This window comes from Mytilus galloprovincialis, chromosome 1, assembly GCF_965363235.1.
Source record: "Mytilus galloprovincialis chromosome 1, xbMytGall1.hap1.1, whole genome shotgun sequence".
In the NCBI taxonomy this organism is placed as follows: Eukaryota; Metazoa; Mollusca; class Bivalvia; order Mytilida; family Mytilidae; genus Mytilus; species Mytilus galloprovincialis.
Genome location: NC_134838.1, coordinates 55,570,358 through 55,591,167, shown reverse-complemented (window position 1 = coordinate 55,591,167; position 20,810 = coordinate 55,570,358). Strand labels below are relative to the sequence as shown.

At 33.5% G+C, this 20,810-nt stretch overlaps 1 protein-coding gene across 2 annotated transcripts in view; it reads left to right on the top strand.

Moving 5' to 3' along the window:
- LOC143079202 (zinc finger protein ubi-d4 B-like) overlaps window positions 1-20,810 on the top strand; it is a 46,557-nt gene that overhangs the window by 11,545 nt on the left and 14,202 nt on the right. Inside the window, exons 4-6 of one of the 2 annotated variants that reach the window (XM_076254438.1) lie at window positions 2,311-2,501; window positions 12,206-12,419; window positions 19,930-20,067. In XM_076254438.1, the coding sequence (XP_076110553.1) occupies window positions 2,311-2,501; window positions 12,206-12,419; window positions 19,930-20,067 (543 nt within the window). Of the gene's footprint in view, window positions 1-2,298; window positions 2,502-12,205; window positions 12,420-19,929; window positions 20,068-20,810 lie in introns of both variants that reach the window. The other variant, XM_076254432.1, reaches the window with a different exon arrangement.

Sequence of the window (20,810 nt, the reverse complement as noted above, 5' to 3'; positions counted from 1 at the left end):
AGTCAACGAGCGTTGGGTTTTGGTGATACCTTTCCAATGCTGTAGTCAACGAGCGTTTTAAATCAAGGTATTTTTGCATTGAAGAGTCTACATGATTCGGAATCAAGGAAAACAAACAAAATGCTTTGCCACTCGATTTTTTTGTGTGCAAGGGTGATCTTTTTTAAAAAAAAGAAAAACTTAAGCATCTTTCAACCCGCTGATTGCATCTAGATTTGCTTTGTGTCTAACCTCTGTTCCTGTTTAAAGGATAAAATCTTAAAGACTTTGAGTAAAAATGGTCCGACTAGTGCTTTAAAATCTATCTACTTTGTCTTTGAAGAGGTTGGGCACAAGTCAGGAAATGTGGGTCACATGTATTCCCTGCTTTCAGGGAACGTCCCTGTTTTCTGGTGTAAAACAAACCCAGTTTAAATGGGGTTTCCTTTTTTAATTTATGGCATGAAAATTACAAAAGGGGACGTTATAACTGCATCAGTAGAATTCGTAAATACTTATTAAAAGTATTTTAGGAAATACAAAACATGAATATAAAGTGAAGCCTTGTTTTTCTAGAACTCAAAAAAAACATACAAATCTTTGTTTAGAAATCAATCGACCAAGCTGCATGATCCAGGTGTAACTTAACATAACTGAATTATGTTCACTTCTATTGAAAATTTTTATTCATTGAATTTTAATTCCCAAGTGATTAACATACCTGTTTCTTTTTGTCATCTCATAATTGATGATCAAGGTATGAATTGGTGAACAAAGGAATTGTTTTGTTGTGAGTTATGCATCAAATTAGACTTGAAATAAGCTTGATTTTTTAACTAAAAAAACACTTGCTATCATTAACCATTGTTATCACAAGTAGAATGTGCGCTTTTGTAGATTTCATTACATTAAATGAATAGGAAAAAAAGGAGGTCCCTGTGTACTGTTTTTTTTAACACCAGAAATCTGGGGTGTACACTGAATTAGAATACAGGGAATACCCCACTTTTCTTGACTTGAGCCTTACCTGTTGAATTTTGTACAAATTCAATATAGAAAACCATATCAAGGAATAAAATAAAACAATTTGCCTACCTACCTACCCATACCCTAACAACCTCAGTCGGGAGAGGGGAAACAAAGATATTTTTAATGTTGGCCTGAAAGACAAATACATCTGGGGCCATATGCGCAATTGTATTTCCATAGGCAGTAATGGTAACATTTTGTTCTGTAGCTCAGTCCATATCATTAACATGGATATGTATGATGGCTTGTTTCCGCAGCTAAGACATTTTCACATATGTTGTTAAATTTTCAGGGTACAAAGTGAGATTTCTTTTTCCGTAAATTAGCATACCCCAAAAATCCTTTCATGATGCGGCTCCTTGTGGTAAAAAATATCTTTTTTAACACAATAAGTTTGATAATAAATTTAATACTTTGAACACATTTAAGGTTTATGACCCCTTCTGGTGACATTTTTGTACAAAATTTTCAAACTTCAATTGTATCAAAACTACAGATATAATGAATAATAGAGATAGGCCATTTTGCACATATACGAAGGGGAAACTTGATACAAAGCATTATTATTTACTGTTTTATTGCATTTAATAGAAAAAGAGTACTGTGTGGCAAATAAATCAAGATTTTTATAGAAAATCCACAGCCTTTAATACAGTTTATTTTTTACAAAAAGTTATATCCAACATGTAAATTCCAAAATACCTCCTGATGAGTCACTAAAGTCGAGGGCACCCTAAAAGGTATACTTGATTGGGTCCATATTTCATTTGTTTTAACCAATAACTACATTAATACACTTGTTTCAATGAAATCAATGCTAGCACTGCATGCAATAATCCTATATCTATCAATCATCAAATTGCAAAATATGAGAGTGTAAGGATAAAGGCTGTGGATTTTCTATAAAATGTCCATATGTTTAGCATTCAATCAACACAAGGGTACATAATCCTTAATATATCCATAGTTTTTACACACTTATTTTATGTTCCTTTACTTTCCAAATCAACACATATGGTTAAGTTCAGTCACTTGTTAAAAATAAAAACATGTCCAATATCACTACACAGAGATGATTTATTTACACACAACTTTTGAGTTCATCATTTTGAGGCACATAATTGATGAACATTAGGGATATTGACCCACCTAATAGTAAATTTGTAAGAAATTATCTTTTCTTATCTTAAGCAATTAATTTTAAATCTAACCTTGTGAGTGATTCAGGTTCCTAGGAAAAAACATGTTATATTTGCTGCAAAAACAACCAAGAAATTTTTATGATAACAGTCTTATTGACAGATATGCATCAAATAAGTACAGTAGAGAATCCAGCTATTCGAGTAGAAGATGAGAAGAATGAGTTGAGCAAAGATGCATGGTATGATGAATATGATGATATAGATGAACCACCAGATGCAGGTGAAATGGTAGATGACCAGTCAGATATTAGTGACTTTGAAGAAACATATATTAAACGCCGCAAGAAAAAGGTAAATAGAATCATTATAAAATTTCTCTTACAACTCAGGGTAGAATACATTGGCGGATTTACCAGGGGGCACGTGCCCCTCCAGTTAAAAAGTTCTAACATAATTTAATTGATACTGAATCTGCTTATCTAGAGCAGAATTAATCACATCTTGATTTGACTGCTTAAACTGGCCGCTAATTAATACCAGCATCCACATGCATGATTTATGACAACTTATCAGTGGGTGTGTAGATATTGACACCTAGTGTAGTGTCTCTGCAATTTAAGCTTTTATGTAAAATACATTATTTACATGTTGATTGGAATAGTACGAATTTTTATTGGTTTATAATACAATACAGATTAAGATCAATAACCAGGTGAAATCTTCTGATCTGTTTTTTTTTTTTTTTAAATAGGTACAAATATATGTTTAACACTTTCAGTAGAGAATTGTTATTTTTGGCGTGTTCAAATAGCTGGAGATTTATTAGCCCGAGCAGTTTCGTGGCCAGGATTAATTTGACATGTACTCATAAAAAAATCGTCTCAGGAACTTCAAACGACAATTGCCGCTATTTGAGATCAATTTTCGTTAAAATATTTTAAGGTTAAGTCGTACCCTACTTGTTTTGAGTTGTGGTGTGGTTAGAGCGATATGAAAAGGAAGCAATATCAACAGTTTAGCTCTATGACGAACAAGGTTTTTTTTTGTAACTGAATGTTTACAGTGTGTCTTGTTGATTATTTTGCACTCTCATGTGACAGACATGGCACCAACTTTTATTTCCAAAGCAACCTGGCAAGTGTCTCTGTGTAAGACAGTCATCAACCGGGACAAGTGATGGACGGCCTTTACGAATAGAACCACCTACGTATCCACCTATCAGTCCTTCTATACTGCCTTAGAAAACATCAAAAAGGTTGTTGGTCTCTTACCAGGGCCAGGTTGATGATGAGGAGAGAGCAGAAAAAGCCTAAAGGCATTAAATTTCAACATTTCTATCATTGTAAAGAAAATCCTTTTAGGCCATTTCAGTGTTTTGTGTTGGAAAACATAGTACTGGATGTACTGGTCAGCCCTATCAACCCCTCCCATCTATTGTGTGTAATCACAGATCATCTGTGGACACGGTTGGTATCTCTTGTCGTTGAAAAATACCATCTGCTTGTTGCACATTTCTCTGCACTTCACCAACTGAGAAATCATGTATACTTGAAATTAAGTTTACATTTTTTTTTGTCCTTCCATACAACAGCAGCCACTGCATCCTTCTGTCTAAACTGCATGTCCCCACGATTAGTTACACCTTCCGGGTTTTTCTTCATGATATCTTTAGGACGCTCTCTCCTATTTATTTGTACAATACCACATGTGTAATAATGTTCAAACAAGTCTGTAAATAAGGTGGGAGAAGTGAAGTAATTGTCCATATAAATATGGTACCCTTGCCCAATAACATTTGCCTTTTCAATACAATTTTTGACTACACGGTTTGCCAGACCATGAGCTGCACCATCTATCCTCCCACTGTATACCTGACAGAAGGAAACATATCCTGCATTAGCTTCAGCTATCGCCCACATTTTTATTCCCCATTTGGTAGACTTGGCTGGCATATACTGCTTAAAAGACAGTTGTCCTTTGAATGGAACCATCACCTCATCAACTGATAATTGCCTTTTAGGGATGTACTTGTTAACCATAGAATCTGTGAACATATTCATTAACGATTCAATTTTGTATAATTTTGAATAATTGGGATCCCCTGGCTGTGGGGCTTGCTCACTGTTCGAATAATGGATGTACCGCATAATTTGCATATAGTGATCCCTTTTCATGACTTTACTGAAGTACGGGGTCTCCAGCATAACATCTGTGGTCCAGTAGGATTTTATATCTGGTTTTACATTGATACCCATCAAGAAACTTAAACCTAGAAAAGCCTTCATTTCTTCAACAGTTGGCGTAACCCATGCAGATTTATTTTCATCAGGATGATTACGAATTTGTTTATAAGCATATCTGTTTGTCTCTAGTATGATGTATTGCAAAATGGCATTGGTAAACAGCAATGAGAAAAAATCAACAGGCTCTTTATCTGGATCTAAAACTGTGGTAGGACCAGTATTTCCACGTGATAAAAATATATGTGGTAATCCTCTCTCATAATAATTAAAATTTTCATGCCACCCATCAGCTTCAGCAGGACGGTCACCAGCCTCATCAACAAGGGGTTAATTTTGATCAGAAAATTCATTTTCACTATCAACATCTAATTCACCTATCCCAATTTGTTCAAGCCTATGATTGTACCACTGGGCAGCTGCATCAACTTAATTTTGCAAAAAGCCTTCAAACTCTTCATCCGAAGATTCAGACATTTTTTTTTCTCACCCAGACGACAGTACTACGTTTTTCACTACAATTTTACTATGGATCCGCCTTTTAGCCTAGAAAAATTTGATTGGCTGCACAAAAATATGAATTTCCTTATTTGGGAGAACACTTGCAGATCGTGTGAAATTTATTTGTCGGCATAAACCGTAAACTTCCGATCGTCAACTGAGCGTAAATCAACAACATGCAAAGATGATACAGAATTAAGGAGACAGCCATTTATACCGGCTTATCTTTTTTTTATTAAACAGTCCTAAGTAAATTTTCCTGATTTTTAAAACAGTGATACTTAAATGGTTTAAATATTTTGTGTGTCAAGTAATGAACTTTCATTTTTTAAAGCGATCATATTGACTGCACATGTCAACAAAATTGAAAAAATGGCGGCATATTATTTTATCATGAACGCAAATCGAAAGTACGAAGAAATTACATAACTATGACTTTTATTGTCAAAATTTATACATAATATTAAAATTTGAAACCTGTTAACACATTGTGGTAATGTACGCTTTACAGCTTCACGTAATTGATCTGATATTAAAACTGAAAGTAGGCCAGAGCATTTTTCGTTGTCCATGATGCATTCAGGCATCTCACGGCCGTAGCAAGGTGATGCTTTTAGGTATCATACAGCGGTACCAAGGTGATGCCTTAAGGCATCATACGCCTTGAATGGGTTTTAATTGATGTAGATTATGTTGGTATACATCTATCTTTGGGATATCTCTTCATTCCAAAATACAGTACTCACAACAACATTTCTTGTGAAAGAATTTTTTTTCCTACATTAGCACCAGTTTTCTTTCAAAAACTATGTAAAAAATAACAAGGATTATATAAGATTTTCATAAAAGGCTTTTTAAACAATATGTTATAAAATTATAAGAAAAGAAAAGTAGGGTTTAGCGGGCAATTTTTTATTAGCACTAAATGGATAAAACTGGACAATTTCAAATATCTGGCAAAAAGTCAAAAATAAGAGTAGCCAACATTCTAAGTGCAGTCGGTGGGTTCATTTTTAAACACCAATTTGCTTTGTCCACACTTTATGGAATTTTGTGAGACTAGGACTGTAGCTTTTCTTTATGCCCCAGCCATAGTGGAGGGAGCATTAAGTTTTACCCTTGTCTGTACATACGTACATCCGTCAGACTGTATGTCCTAATGTTGGTTTCCGTTCTTTAACTTTAGTTTGCCTCGACCAAATGGTGTGAAACTTATACACAATGCTTATTACCACAAAATACAGATCAAGTGTGAATTGTTGGGACGTCACTTTAACCGTTCTAGAGTTATGCCCCTTTTCAATTGGAAAAATTGCTTGATATTTTGTTTCCATTCTCTTAACTTTAGTTTGCCTCAATCAAATGTTACGAAATTTATATAAAATGCTTATAACAACAAAATACAAATCAATTATGAGTTTTGGTGGTGTTGCTTTAATTGTTCTTGAGTTATGCACCTTTACACATGGAAAAAATAGCTGAAAGTTTCATTTACATTCTATAACTTTAGTAAGCCTCAACCAAATTTTACGAAAATTATACACAAGGATTATTACCACAAAATACTGATTTTGGTGGTGTTACTTTTACTGCTCTAAAGTTATGCCCCTTTACAAATGGAAAAAATTGGTGGATTTTTTGTTTCGTTTCTCTTTCTTTGGTTTGCCTCAACCAAATGTTATGAAATTTTTACACAATACTTATGACCACAAAACTCAGATCAAGTACAAATTTGGTTAGTGTCACTTTTACAGTTTTTATTGGTTGTATATTGGTCTCCCGTCGTCGTCAGCGTCGTCCGAAGACCGATTGTTTCTAGATAATAACTTTTGAGTAAGGTAAAAGAAATGAATAAAATTTAAACACAATGTTTATAACCACAAAGGGAAGCTTGGGATTGATTTTGGGGGTTATGATCCCAAAGGTTTAGAAATTAGGGGCCTAAAGGGGCCAAAAACAGCATTTATCTAGTTTCAGGACAAAAAGTTGTGTATTAGTATTTCAGTTGTTTTGAAATTGTACCACAATGTTTAATACCATAAGTAGAAGGCTGGAATTTATTTTTAGGGGTCATTGGGCAAACAGTCTGGGAATTGAGGGCCAAAAAGGGGCCAAAAACAAACATTTTTCTAGTTTCAAGACAATAACTTAGGTGTAACTGATGGATCTCTCTGACATTGTACCACAATTTTCCATATAACACAGGGAAGACTGGGATACAGTTTGGGGTTAATTTTCCCAAATATGTAAGAATAAGGGGCCAAAAAGATGCATTTTTGTCGAGCCTGCAACTTTTGTTGCAGAAAGCTCGACATAGGAATAGTGATCCGGTGCCGGTGTTAGCTCACTTCTTAAAAGCTATATATTTTAGAAGGTGGAAGACCTGGATGCTTCATATTTTGTATATAGATGCCTCATGTTACGAAGTTTCCTTCAGTCACCAGGCCTCTACATTATCATTTTTTATACGACCGCAAAATTTGAAAAATTTTTCGTCGTATATTGCTATCACGTTGGCGTCGTCGTCTGCGTCGTCGTCGTCGTCCGAATACTTTTAGTTTTCGCACTCTAACTTTAGTAAAAGTGAATGGAAATCTATGAAATTTTAACACAAGGTTTATGACCACAAAAGGAAGGTTGGTATTGATTTTGGGAGTTTTGGTCCCAACATTTTAGGAATTAAGGGCCAAAAAGGGCCCAAATAAGCATTTTCTTGGTTTTCGCACTATAACTTTAGTTTAAGTGAATAGAAATCTATGAAATTTTGACACAAGGTTTATGACCACCAAAGAACGGTTGGGATTGATTTTGGGAGTTTTGGTTTCAACAGTTTAGGAATTAGGGGCCAAAAAAGGGCCCAAATAAGCATTATTCTTGGTTTTCGCACAATAACTTTAGTTTAAGTAAATAGAAATCAATGAAATTTAAACACAATGTTAATGACTACAAAAGGAAGGTTGGTATTGATTTTGGGAGTTTAGGTCCCAACAGTTTAGGAATTAGGGGCCAAAAAGGGACCCAAATAAGCATTTTTCTTGGTTTTCGCACCATAACGTTAGTATAAGTAAATAGAAATCTATGAAATTTAAACACAAGGTTTATGACCATAAAAGGAAGGTTGGTATTGATTTTGGGAGTTTTGGTCCCAACAGAATAAGGGGCCCAAAGGGTCCAAAATTAAACTTTGTTTGATTTCATCAAAATTGAATAATTGGGGTTCTTTGATATGCCGAATCTAACTGTCATGACTGTGTATGTAGATTCTTAACTTTTGGTCCCGTTTTCAAATTGGTCTACATTAAGGTCCAAAGGGTCCAAAATTAAACTTAGTTTGATTTTGACAAAAAATGAATCAGTTAGGTTCTTTGATATGCTGAATCTAAAAATGTACTTAGATTCTTGATTATTGGCCCAGTTTTCAAGTTGGTCCAAATCGGGGTCCAAAATTAAACTTTGTTTGATTTCATCAAAATTTGAATAAATGGGGGTTCTTTGATATACCAAATCTAACTGTGTATGTAGATTCTTCATTTTTGGTCCTGTTTTCAAATTGGTCTACACTAAAGTCCAAAGGGTCCAAAATTAAACTTAGTCTGATTTTAACAAAAATTGAAATCTTGGGGTTCTTTGATATGCTGAATCCAAAAATGTACTTAGATTTTTTATTATGGGCCCAGTTTTCAAGTTGGTCCAAATCAGGATCTAAAATTATTATATTAAGTATTGTGCAATAGCAAGTCTTTTCAATTGCACAGTATTGCGCAATGGCAAGAAATATCTAATTGCACAATATTGTGAAATAGCAAATTTTTTTTAACTAGAGTTATCTTTCTTTGTCCAGAATAGTAAGCAAGAAATATCTAATTGCAAAATATTGTGCAATAGCAAGATTTTTTTTTTAATTGGAGTTATCTTTCTTTGTCCAGAATCAACTTAAATCTTTGTTATATACAATATACAATGTATATTCACTTTTTACTACCAACTGATAAATTAAAATAATCTTTACCATTCAGTGATAACAAGCAGTTTTTTTACATCTTAATATTTTATGATGTATTTAAATGAGTAGTTATTGTTGCAAACTCCATTAGAAATTTTAATTGAGATTAGTTTTGGAATAAGGGAAAGGGGGATGTGATTAAAAAAATTGGGTTCAATTTTTCTCATTTGAAATTTCATAAATAAAAAAGAAAATTTCTTCAAACATTTTTTTGAGAGGATTAATATTCAACAGCATAGTGAATTGCTCTAAGAGAAAACAAAAATTTTAAGTTCATCAGAACACATTCATTCTGTGTCAGAAACCTATGCTGTGTCAACTATTTAATCACAATCCAAATTTAGAACTGAATCCAGCTTGAATGTTGTGTCCATACTTGCCCCAACCGTTCAGGGTTCAACCTCTGCGGTCGTATAAAGCTATGCCCTACGGAGCATCTGGTTCTAACTTGTCCTTTCGGCCAAGTTGCAAGAAAATCAACTTGTCCGAACTCTCAACTCACTTGTCCGACTTTATAATTGAAAATCCTACATATTGATTATACATGTTATATGCAATAATAACACTTGCACTTTGATTGTACCTTATAAAGATCAATAAACGGAGTACTTTGTTATGGTATATGAATACCACACCAACATTTATTTTATTATTTCATTCAGAATGAAGGATTATTTGCAAGACTGAGCTCTCTGACTCATTTTCACTATCATGTGTCGATCATTAAATCATATCTCTTCCCATACCACTAGGTTCTCCTATTCATGGACCTATATTCATTTTGAAGTAGTGGTATGGTTTAAACCAAATACATCTGGTACCTTGTTTATAAATAAACCTTTTTAATTTATTGATGGTGTCAAAACAAGATTTTACAATTTATTTTGATGTTTACATACATTGATATATGAGCATGAAGAACATAAAACATTTTAGTAAAAAATCTGCCTTTTTAGATTTTATTTAATTTTTACATTTTAACTTATTATTTTAACATATAAATCTTATTAAATAAAACCTCTTTTAATGTATTGTTATGTCTAAAAGCAAAATCAAATGATACAAAATTTAATTTAAATTTTTTAAGTTAAGGTAAAACTCCATATCATGCATATGGAGGTGCTCCTAATTCAATGAGGCTTATACTAAGAAGAAACATTACTATTAGTTTCCTTCCCCTTACTTATTTTCCCTGGTCAAGCATTTCCAAATTCCCAGTTCAATCAGAGACATCTAATACAAGTATTATGTGTCTCTGGTTTAATTAATGAATATTTATTTCATTTTGTATGATCAATAAAACAATCATTCATATTTTTGGGAATGTATAAGTTTTAAAACATCTGACATCAATTTTTTCACTTGTCCCATCGGACAAGTAGTTTGATGAATCTACTTGCCCGACACCTATTTCCACTTGTCCCGGACAATCGGACAAACGGTAATGTCGAGCCCTGGTCACATGTCCATTGTCCTTGACCTCATTTTCATGGTTCAGTGACCACTTGAAAAAAAAGTTCAGATTTTTTGTAATGTTAAATTCTCTCTTACTTTAAGTAATAGAATAACTATATTTAGTATGTGCGTACCTTGCAAGGTCCTCATGCCCGTCAGACAGTTTTCACTTGACCTCGACCTCATTTCATGGATCAGTGAACAAGGTTAAGTTTTGGTGGTCAAGTCCATATCTCAGATACTATAAGCAATAGGTCTAGTATATTCGGTGTATGGAAGGACTGTAAGGTGTACATGTCCAACTGGCAGGTGTTATCTGACCTTGACCTCATTTTCATGGTTCAGTGGTTATAGTTAAGTTTTTGTGTTTTGGTCTGTTTTTCTCATACTTTATGCAATAGGTTTACTATATTTGTTGTATGGAATGATTGTAAGGTGTACATGTCTAGCGGGCAGATGTCATCTGACCTTGACCTCATTTTCATGGTTCAGTGGTCAAAGTTAAGTTTTTGAGTTTTGGTCTTTTTATCTAATACTATATGTCATAGGTCAACTATATTTGGTGTATGGAAATATTTTATGATCTATAAGTCAGTTGTGCAGGTTTTATTTGACCTTGACCTGGTTTTCACGGTTCATTGCTCAGTGTTAAGTTTTTGTGTTTTGATCTATTTTCTTAAACTATAAGCAATAGGTCAACTATATTTGTTGTATGGAAGCATTGTAAGCTGTACGTGTCTGCCTGGCATATGGTTCAACTGACCTTGACCTCATTTTCATGGTTCATGTTAAGTTTATGTGACAGTCGTAATAAAGCTTTATATTTTGGAGTATCAACATAATATCAATGATTAGTAAAGAAGACGAGACATTTCAGTGTGTGCACTCTTGTTCTAGTTTACAGACAATTTCTTGCTTTTAAGTGTATGGATCTCTATAAATTTTTACTTGAAGGTCCAATACCACTACAGAAAGGTTTGGATTGATTTTGGGGGTTATGGTCCCAATAGGTTTGGAATTGGGGGCCAAAAAGGGGGCCCAAAATAATCATTTTTGTAGTTTTCAAACAGTAACTTATGTTTAAGTGTATGAATCTCTCTGAAATTAAAACACAATTTCCATACCCCTGAAGGGATGGTTAGTTTTGACTTTGTGGGGTTATGACTCAAAATGTTTCGGAATAAGGGGCAAAAAATGGGAAAAACTAGGTATTTCTGGTTAATGGACAATTAAGACAATTTAAAAGCAGTGTAAGGGAGGTACTTCTATAACATTTAACATACAACGTTGGGTATGTTCAGATTTACCTCCCTTACACTACTTGTATTTTAGGTATAAAGAAATATCAGGTTTTGGAGTAATTGCCAAAAAAAAAAGGGGGGGTGGTAGTAGTTTTCAATTATTTTTTTTCTTCAAATTTCTCAAATTCCAAATTTTTGAAAAGTTAAAAGAAGAAATCTTTAATTGCACAATATTGCGCTATAGATTTGTAAGATCTTGACATTTGTTTTGTGTCAGAAACTCATATTATGTCAAAAATTTGTTCACAATCCAAATTCAGAGCAGTATCAAGCTTGAATGTTGTGTCCATACTTGCCCCAACTGTTCTACTTCTGCGGTTGTATAAAGCTGTGCCCTGCAGAGCACCTGGTTCAGTTATGTCAGTTTATAACATTATATGATATACAAGCGGAAGCATCATACACACTCTCCATTTATTTTCAACATTACTAATCTTGATAGAACCATGGAAGTAATATTGAGTATTACTTCCATGATAGAACAAAGCAAAATTCAAAATTTAGATTGAGATGACTTTTTAATGTTTATATATCTTTTCTTTTAATTGATAAAAGGGACCTGGAAGAGGAAGAAAGAAGAATATTGATAAAGATAAAGACTTAAACCCAGAGGAAAGAGAAAAACCATATGCCTGTGAAGTGTGCAATGCCAGGTATAAGACCAGACCAGGATTATCATATCATTACAACCATTTCCATAATGGTATCATAGATGATCAAGAATTATCTCAGTCACCCAAGCCTCAGAGATCAACTCGTAATTCCAGTGGTAAGATTTTAAAGCACTCTTGATGAAGATTTAGATATGCTTTGGTTTAAGTATAAAGATAAATACACTGATTGGTTCTTACATGAGTCCATATAAAATGATTAAGAGATTTTGTCAATAGTCAATATTAAAAAGTTGTCAAATCCTACTTGAAATTTAATATTACAGAGTCTATATCATTTACTGAAAAAATTGTCAAATTTTATATATTTCCATATATTAAGGTAGCACAATACAAAGATTTTTCATCCCCAATCAGACATCTTTAAACTGATGTAATTCCACTCATCTTTCTTTAAATTTTATAAATGAGGTACCAAAAGAAAGAAGACGGATTAATGTTTCAAATTGTGATAATTTCATTATGACATAATTATTACATAATTAATTGTTATGTAATTAGTTGCTATATTGTGATGTCCATACTTGAATAAATTTAGCTTCTTTGTTCTTCAAAGCATTCCAAAATATTTTATAGATTCTTGCACAACACAGTTTGACCTCCAAAACTGTGTCTCAGATTTTTCCTATTGTATTTAATTCTCTCATAAATCTTGAATGAAGTTTGCAACATCAATTCATAAGAGACCACTAAATTCAATTGGGTATAAAATTTGTTCTATGTTTTTAGAAATCTGAGACACAGTTTTGGAGATCAAGCTGTGTTGTACAAGAATCTATAAAATGTTTTGGAATGCTTAACTCGAATAATTCAAGCCCTTTCCGTGTCCGATTTTCTCCCACACGAGGGCTTGAACTCCTTATGATCATTGGCCGCGTCGCCTGCTCTCTGAGAGAGAGAGCCAATCGGCGGCGATCAGGATAATGAGTCTGCGCAACTGTCTTGTAATTGTCTTACCAAACACGTATGTTCAATTAACACAAATCCGATAATAATTAATTAACATCAATTAACATCAGTTTACATCATTTAACATCCGGAACTCCTCCTTCTTTAGCTGCCAACTTAAATCAAAATTCCCATATTGCATAGCGGTGTGAATTTTCCGGTTGACGGTCTTTATCGAGGAAGACGTTCAGGCTTTAATGTAGCCTTCGTAGATCAGCGGAATATAACGACTGAATTATTCGGGTTATGGAATGCTTTGAAGAACAAAGAAGCTAAATTTATTCAAGTGTGGACATCACAATATAGCAACTAATTACATAATAATTAATTATGTAATAATTATGTCATAATGAAATTATCACAATTTGAAAGATTAATCTTTCCTCTTTCTTTTGGTAGAGTGGGGTGCTCATTTTCGCCATATCTTTCCATGTTTTCTTCAGTTTATGTTCAGGTCCTTATGTTTTTGAAGTATACTGATATTTCTATATGAAGATAACTTCAAATGCAAAATATTCTTAGCTTTAAAACGTGTTTGTTTTGAGAAAAATCATTTGAAATGTTGGATTAAAGGGTGTTTGAAATTTCCTGATGTTTTGTCAACGGGGGACACATATTCGCGGTTGTTACACATCTATTTAAAACCAATTAACTGTAGCTTTAAACAATATGTATCAAATAAATTTCATTATAGACGAATAGCAGAAATTTGAAAGGTGTAAAAAAAACTGAAATTTAGGGCAATCAGTCAAAGAATTACTAAAGAGATACTTCTTTGAAATCGTTTTTTTTCATTCAGGAAATTGGCTGAAAATCGTTGTCCGTTTTTCGGTTCTCTGTGGTAAGTGCCGAAATATGGTCTCATTTTCAAAAATTATCATATTTGTTATAAAAATATAATTTACCGGCATATTTCTTCAATTTCAACCATCCTTTGAAGTTTTTACACCTCAAAATCATAAAATGGCGAAATTGTGTCCACGGCGAATATGAGCGCCCCACTCTACCTCATTTATAAAATATAAAGAAGGATGAAATGAATTACATCAGTTTAAAGTTGTCTGATTGGGAGTGAAAAAATCTTTGTATTGTGCTACCTTAATTCTGTTAAAGGCATTTTTATACAAAATTGCAAATATGTCATGCTATTGCAAATTATGGCATCTGGAACGGGGACCCAATTATTTGCCCCATTGGAACGCATTGAAAATCATAGTAAATACATAGAGTCCTGTTCAATAAATAATTTTGATAGCCACCTTGGGACTTCTGGTTCATGTTAGGCATTCATTTTGAAGTGTCTAAGTACAATCTCAGTGCCTCATGACCGGCATTCCGTTGCAAAAATTTGTTTTTATTGACAACAGGGTCAGTCTGTCTACTTCCGGGGAAGAATAAAGGCTAGAATTTAGGCAATTTACTCTATGTACTGACGCCGGATTACATTTAAATCAATCAAAATTTTTACAGAAATTCAAACTAGAAAGCCTACCCTTTCAAATAAATCTACATTCAGTTACAGAACTAATGAAATAATAACACTACACAATTTATAACAAAAGTTATATATTTTTTAAGAACTACATTCATAGCTTTACTGCCAACATAATATTTGTTTGGTAAACAATGTTCTTCTTGTACATTTTTGGTTGAAATACTGAAAATTTGTCAAAAATCTCAAATTTGCAGTCTTGTGTATTTGAAGGCCTGTTTAGAAATGTGTCTTTGACCATATTATATTTTCATTTTGATTTGACTTATGGGACTTTGCCATTTGTTGAAGAATTTTTACAACACCTTATAAACACAACTCATCATACCGTAAGCTCTCACTATTCATGGTAAGTGGATGGATCATTTTTATATGGAAGTTAGTTTTGGAATTTTTACCATATTTTAACTATCGTACCACAATGATAACTTGTTACAAAATTAAATTTCGTTATTTACACCGGGGGATGTACGTTTGGCCATGTGTAGCAGTCTTATTTGTTTTAATCTATGAAGTCTTATGAATCTTAATCTACAACATATTTCAAAATGCATGCAAAAAAATTAAAATGTCTTGTAAAGTTGTATTTGACTCCCTTTAAGAAAACATCTCATAATTGTTCTATTAAAAATTGCTAACCAAAACGTCATCTTTAAATCAGATGAAATGGATATGAAGCCATTTCACATGACTGACAGGTTAGTAACTGTGCTTGGCTGTACTATTGGAAACAATGCAAAAGTTTCATTGAAGTCTGGCAACTTTTGTAGAAGGTGAAGGAAACAAAGTGCAGATGGATCATCTGGATATATTTATGATCAGTCAACTTTGAATTTAAAATTATTAAAGGTCTATTCTCAAAATTTAGTTAGCTTGACTTGCAAGTTCTGTAAAATTTGATTTACAATTTGACACAGAGGGGAAAATTATTTCCATAATTTTTATGCCCCACCTACGATAGTAGAGGGGCATTATGTTTTCTGGTCTGTGCGTCCGTTCGTCCGTTCGTTCGTCCGTTCGTCCGTTCGTCCGTCTGTCCCGCTTCAGGTTAAAGTTTTTGGTCGAGGTAGTTTTTGATGAAGTTGAAGTCCAATCGACTTCAAACTTGGTACACATGTTCCCTATGATATGATCTTTCTAATTTTAATGCCAAATTAGAGATTTTACCCCAATTTTACGGTTCACTGATAGAAAATGATAGTGCAAATTTCAGGTTAAAGTTTTTGGCTTCAGGTTAAAGTTTTTGGTCAAGGTAGTTTTTGATGAAGTTGAAGTCCAATCAACTTGAAACTTAGTATACATGTGCCCTATGATATGATCTTTCTAATTTAAATGCCAAATTAGAGTTTTGACCCCAATTTTACGGTTCACTGAACATAGAAAATGATAGTGCAAATTTCAGGTTAAAGTTTTTGGCTTCAGGTTAAAGTTTTTGGTCAAGGTAGTTTTTGATGAAGTTGAAGTCCAATCAACTTGAAACTTAGTATACATGTGCCCTATGATATGATCTTTCTAATTTAAATGCCAAATTAGAGTTTTGACCCCAATTTTACGGTTCACTGAACATAGAAAATGATAGTGCAAATTTCAGGTTAAAGTTTTTGGTCAAGGTAGTTTTTGATAAAGTAGAAGTCCAATCAACTTGAAACTTAGTATACATGTTCCCTTTGATAAGATCATTCTAATTTTAATGCCAAATTAGAGAATTTATTCCAATTTCACAGTCCTTTAAACATAGAAAATGATAGTGTGAGTGGGGCATCCGTGTACTGTGGACACATTCTTGTTTTCAATGAGACATGTAGAAGGCCGTGGTGTAGTGGTTAGTGCATCGGACTACTAACACAAAGGTTCCTGGTTCGATTCCCGTTCCAGGATGAAAATTTCAGCTCTCCCTTGACACCATTTGCGAGTATGGTCTTGAGCAAACGATGATAGTCCGTCAGGAGGGGATGATAAATGGCTGATCTGTGTTAAGAGAAAGCCATGTCTCTTGCACGTTAAAAACACCCTTGTAGATTTCGAAAAAGAGCAGGCTAATGCCGCTACAAGGCAGCACTCGCACCCGCAAAGTGGAAAGGGATTAATATAAGTTGCAAAACATGTTTCCCAATCCACTATAAATAAATATGTTTAAACTAAATATGATGTGTATATTACAGAATAATGGCATTATTGTTTTGGATATGAAATATCAGCTAAAATATGTTAAGAGTGATGAAATCAGGATAAAACAATAAAATGCCATTATTCTTTTCATTGGCAATGTTTTTTTCATAATAACTTTCTTGAGGTAGAATGAAATTGCATGAAGTAGTCAAAGAAATATCTTTTAACATGTCCAAAACATTACATTGCTTGTAGCTGTTCATACAAGTATGTATAAATGAGGTTGCATGCATTCATCGTAAATTGATGCAGATGAACAGGAAAATTGTGATGTTGCTGCATTGTACAAAAAAATTACATGGCATCATTGCTGAATAATTTTGAGTGCAACTTCAAGTTTGTCTGCAATCTAAGAAATGATTAGCCAATAAGATCGAATGAAAAATAAATTATAAGCCATAAGAACAGCTAACTTAAAAAAGTTACAACAGTATACCAGGTATTAGGTCCAAGGACACAGTTATCGTCCTTTGGTTTTCGTTGTCTACGAATATAGTCCCTAGTGTAAACAGTGTATAACTTGCATGTTTTATTTGATACACTTTCCCAATTTATTTCTTGATATTAAATGCATGAAATATTAAGTAGGGGATGTATTTACATGATAAAAAAAATTTGGGGGCTGAATCTTTATGTTAAGTAGTGATTTGGTCCAGTTCAAAAAGGTCAAATTTTATCACGTCTTAAGCTGTCAAACTGAATTTTACACCCCCTTAACACAGAATTACTGGTATTACACTATACTGTAAAAATCTTTTTGAGAAAGAGCAGGTGCGATTTTTATGCCCCATCTACGATAGTAGAGGGGCATTATGTTTTCTGGTCTGTGCGTCCGTTCGTTCGTCCGTCCGTCCGTCCGTCCGTCCGTCTGTCCCGCTTCAGGTTAAAGTTTTTGGTCGAGGTAGTTTTTGATGAAGTTGAAGTCCAATCAACTTGAAACTTAGTATACATGTGCCCTATGATATGATCTTTCTAATTTAAATGCCAAATTAGAGTTTTGACCCCAATTTTACAGTTCACTGAACATAGAAAATGATAGTGCAAATTTCAGGTTAAAGTTTTTGTCGAGCCTGCAACTTTTGTTGCAGAAAGCTCGACATAGGGATAGTGATCCGGCGGCGGCTACGGCGGCGGCTACGGCGGCGGTGTTAGCTAACTTCTTAAAAGCTTTATATTTTAGAAGGTGGAAGAACTGGATGCTTCATACTTTGTATATAGATGCCTCATGTTACGAAGTTTCCGTCAGTCACATGTCCAATGTCCTTGACCTCATTTTCATGGTTCAGTGACCACTTGAAAAAAAAGTTCAAATTTTTTGTAATGTTGAATTCTCTCTTATTATAAGTAATAGGATAACTATATTTGATATGTGCGTACCTTGCAAGGTCCTCATGTCTGTCAGACAGTTTTCACTTGACCTCGACCTCATTTCATGGATCAGTGAACAAGGTTAAGTTTTGGTGGTCAAGTCCATATCTCAGATACTATAAGCAATAGGGCTAATATATTCGGTGTATGGAAGGACTGTAAGGTGTACATGTCCAACTGGCAGGTGTCATCTGACCTTGACCTCATTTTCATGGTTCAGTGGTTAGTTAGATTTTTGTGTTTTGGTCTGTTATTCTCATACTATATGCAATAGGTCTACTATATTTGTTGTATGGAATGATTGTAACGTGTACATGTCTAGCGGGCAGATGTCATGTGACCTTGACCTCATTTTCATGGTTCAGTGGTCAAAGTTAAGTTTTTGAGTTTTGGTCTTTTTATCTAATACTATATGCCATAGGTCAACTATATTTGGTGTATGGAAATATTTTATGATCTTTATGTCAGTCGTGCAGGTTTTATTTGACCGTGACCTCATTTTCACGGTTCATTGCACAGTGTTAAGTTTTTGTGTTTTGGTCTATTTTTCTTAAACAATAAGTAATAGGTCAACTATATATGTTGTATAGAAGCATTGTTAGCTGTACATGTCTGCCTGGCATGGTTCATCTGACCTTGACCTCATTTTCAAGGTTCATTGGTCTTTGTTTAGTTATCTTGGTTAATGTTAAGTTTATGGTACAGTTGTTATAAAGCTTAGCTTTATACTTAGGACTATCAACATAATATCAATGATTAGTATAGAAGGCGAGACATTTCAGCGTGTGCACTCTTGTTGGCTTCAGGTTAAAGTTTTTGGTCAAGGTAGTTTTTGATGAAGTTGAAGTCCAATCAACTTGAAACGTAGTATACATGTGCCCTATGATATGATCTTTCTAATTTAAATGCCAAATTAGAGTTTTGACCCCAATTTTACGGTTCACTGAACATAGAAAATGATAGTGCAAATTTCAGGTTAAAGTTTTTGGCTTCAGGTTAAAGTTTTTGGTCAAGGTAGTTTTTGATGAAGTTGAAGTCCAATCAACTTGAAACTTAGTATACATGTGCCCTATGATATGATCTTTCTAATTTAAATGCCAAATTAGAGTTTTGACCCCAATTTTACGGTTCACTGAACATAGAAAATGATAGTGCAAATTTCAGGTTAAAGTTTTTGGTCAAGGTAGTTTTTGATAAAGTAGAAGTCCAATCAACTTGAAACCTAGTATACATGTTCCCTTTGATAAGATCATTCTAATTTTAATGCCAAATTAGAGAATTTATTCCAATTTCACAGTCCTTTAAACATAGAAAATGATAGTGCGAGTGGGGCATCCGTGTACTGTGGACACATTCTTGTTTTAATTTGAATTTATTGTCTAAAAGAAATGCACTACAAAATAACTGTGTTCTCGGGCCATTATTGTACTTTATTTAAAATTTTTAAATGTTTCTAACCCAGAAAAATGAACCTAAATTTGAATGTACATGACAGTTATTGACATTCACTTTATGAGGCAGCCTTTACCTAGCAGTTAGTCACTAATGGAAGAATACAGATATTTTCTGATAAGTTATTGTCTTCTATAAAGGGAGTATTAATACATGTATATTATTTTTCTATCTTTCAGGTCCAAAAAGTAATATGTCTATAGATGATAAGATATCTGCAAATAATTATTGTGATTTTTGTTTGGGTGATTCCACTGAAAATAAGAAAACTGAGATGCCAGAAGATCTGGTTTCCTGTAGTGATTGTGGACGTTCTGGTAAGATGTATACATACTATTACTAATCCTATGTCATGCATTGTACAGCAGGAGATTACAGTAGAGGAAGTGTTGTTGATATGGAAAATTGATGTAATTACAATTATTTTTTTTAAATGTCTATATTTGGACATTTATAATGTACATGCATGTAGTACGGCGGCTTTGTGAAAAATTGTGCACATCCTGCTACAAGCATGAAATTTGGCATATACCTTCCTCAACTATTTCTTTTTTATTTCAGATAGGGAGGCATTTGAAAAAAATAACTCACTTCCGGTAAAATCCAAAATGGCGGACAAAATACTTAAATTAGCCTAATATCGAAGGCTAGTATATATGTGAAAAGGTGTTATTAACATGCTTCTATCATAATATTTGGTACAAACCTTTGTTTTGTACTAGTTTTGGATAATTGATATAGATAAGATGTCTTCAAAAACCCCACTTCCGGTAAAATTCAACATGGCGGACATTGTACTAAAATAAGCTTATTTTTAGGAAGGGTAATTAAATTTTTTTTTAAAGTATTGCTACTATCATTATATTGTGCAGGAACCTTTCTTTGGTGCTTTTCATGGATACAATGTATAAAAAATATGTCTTTAAAACCCTTACTTCCCGTGATATTCAATATGGCGGACATAGAAATATTGATAATTTTTCATTTTAATGTTCAACTTTTTTCTAATTGTAAAGAAAATGTTGTTTTTTTAGCTGTTCATTTAACTTTTGGCTTTAAG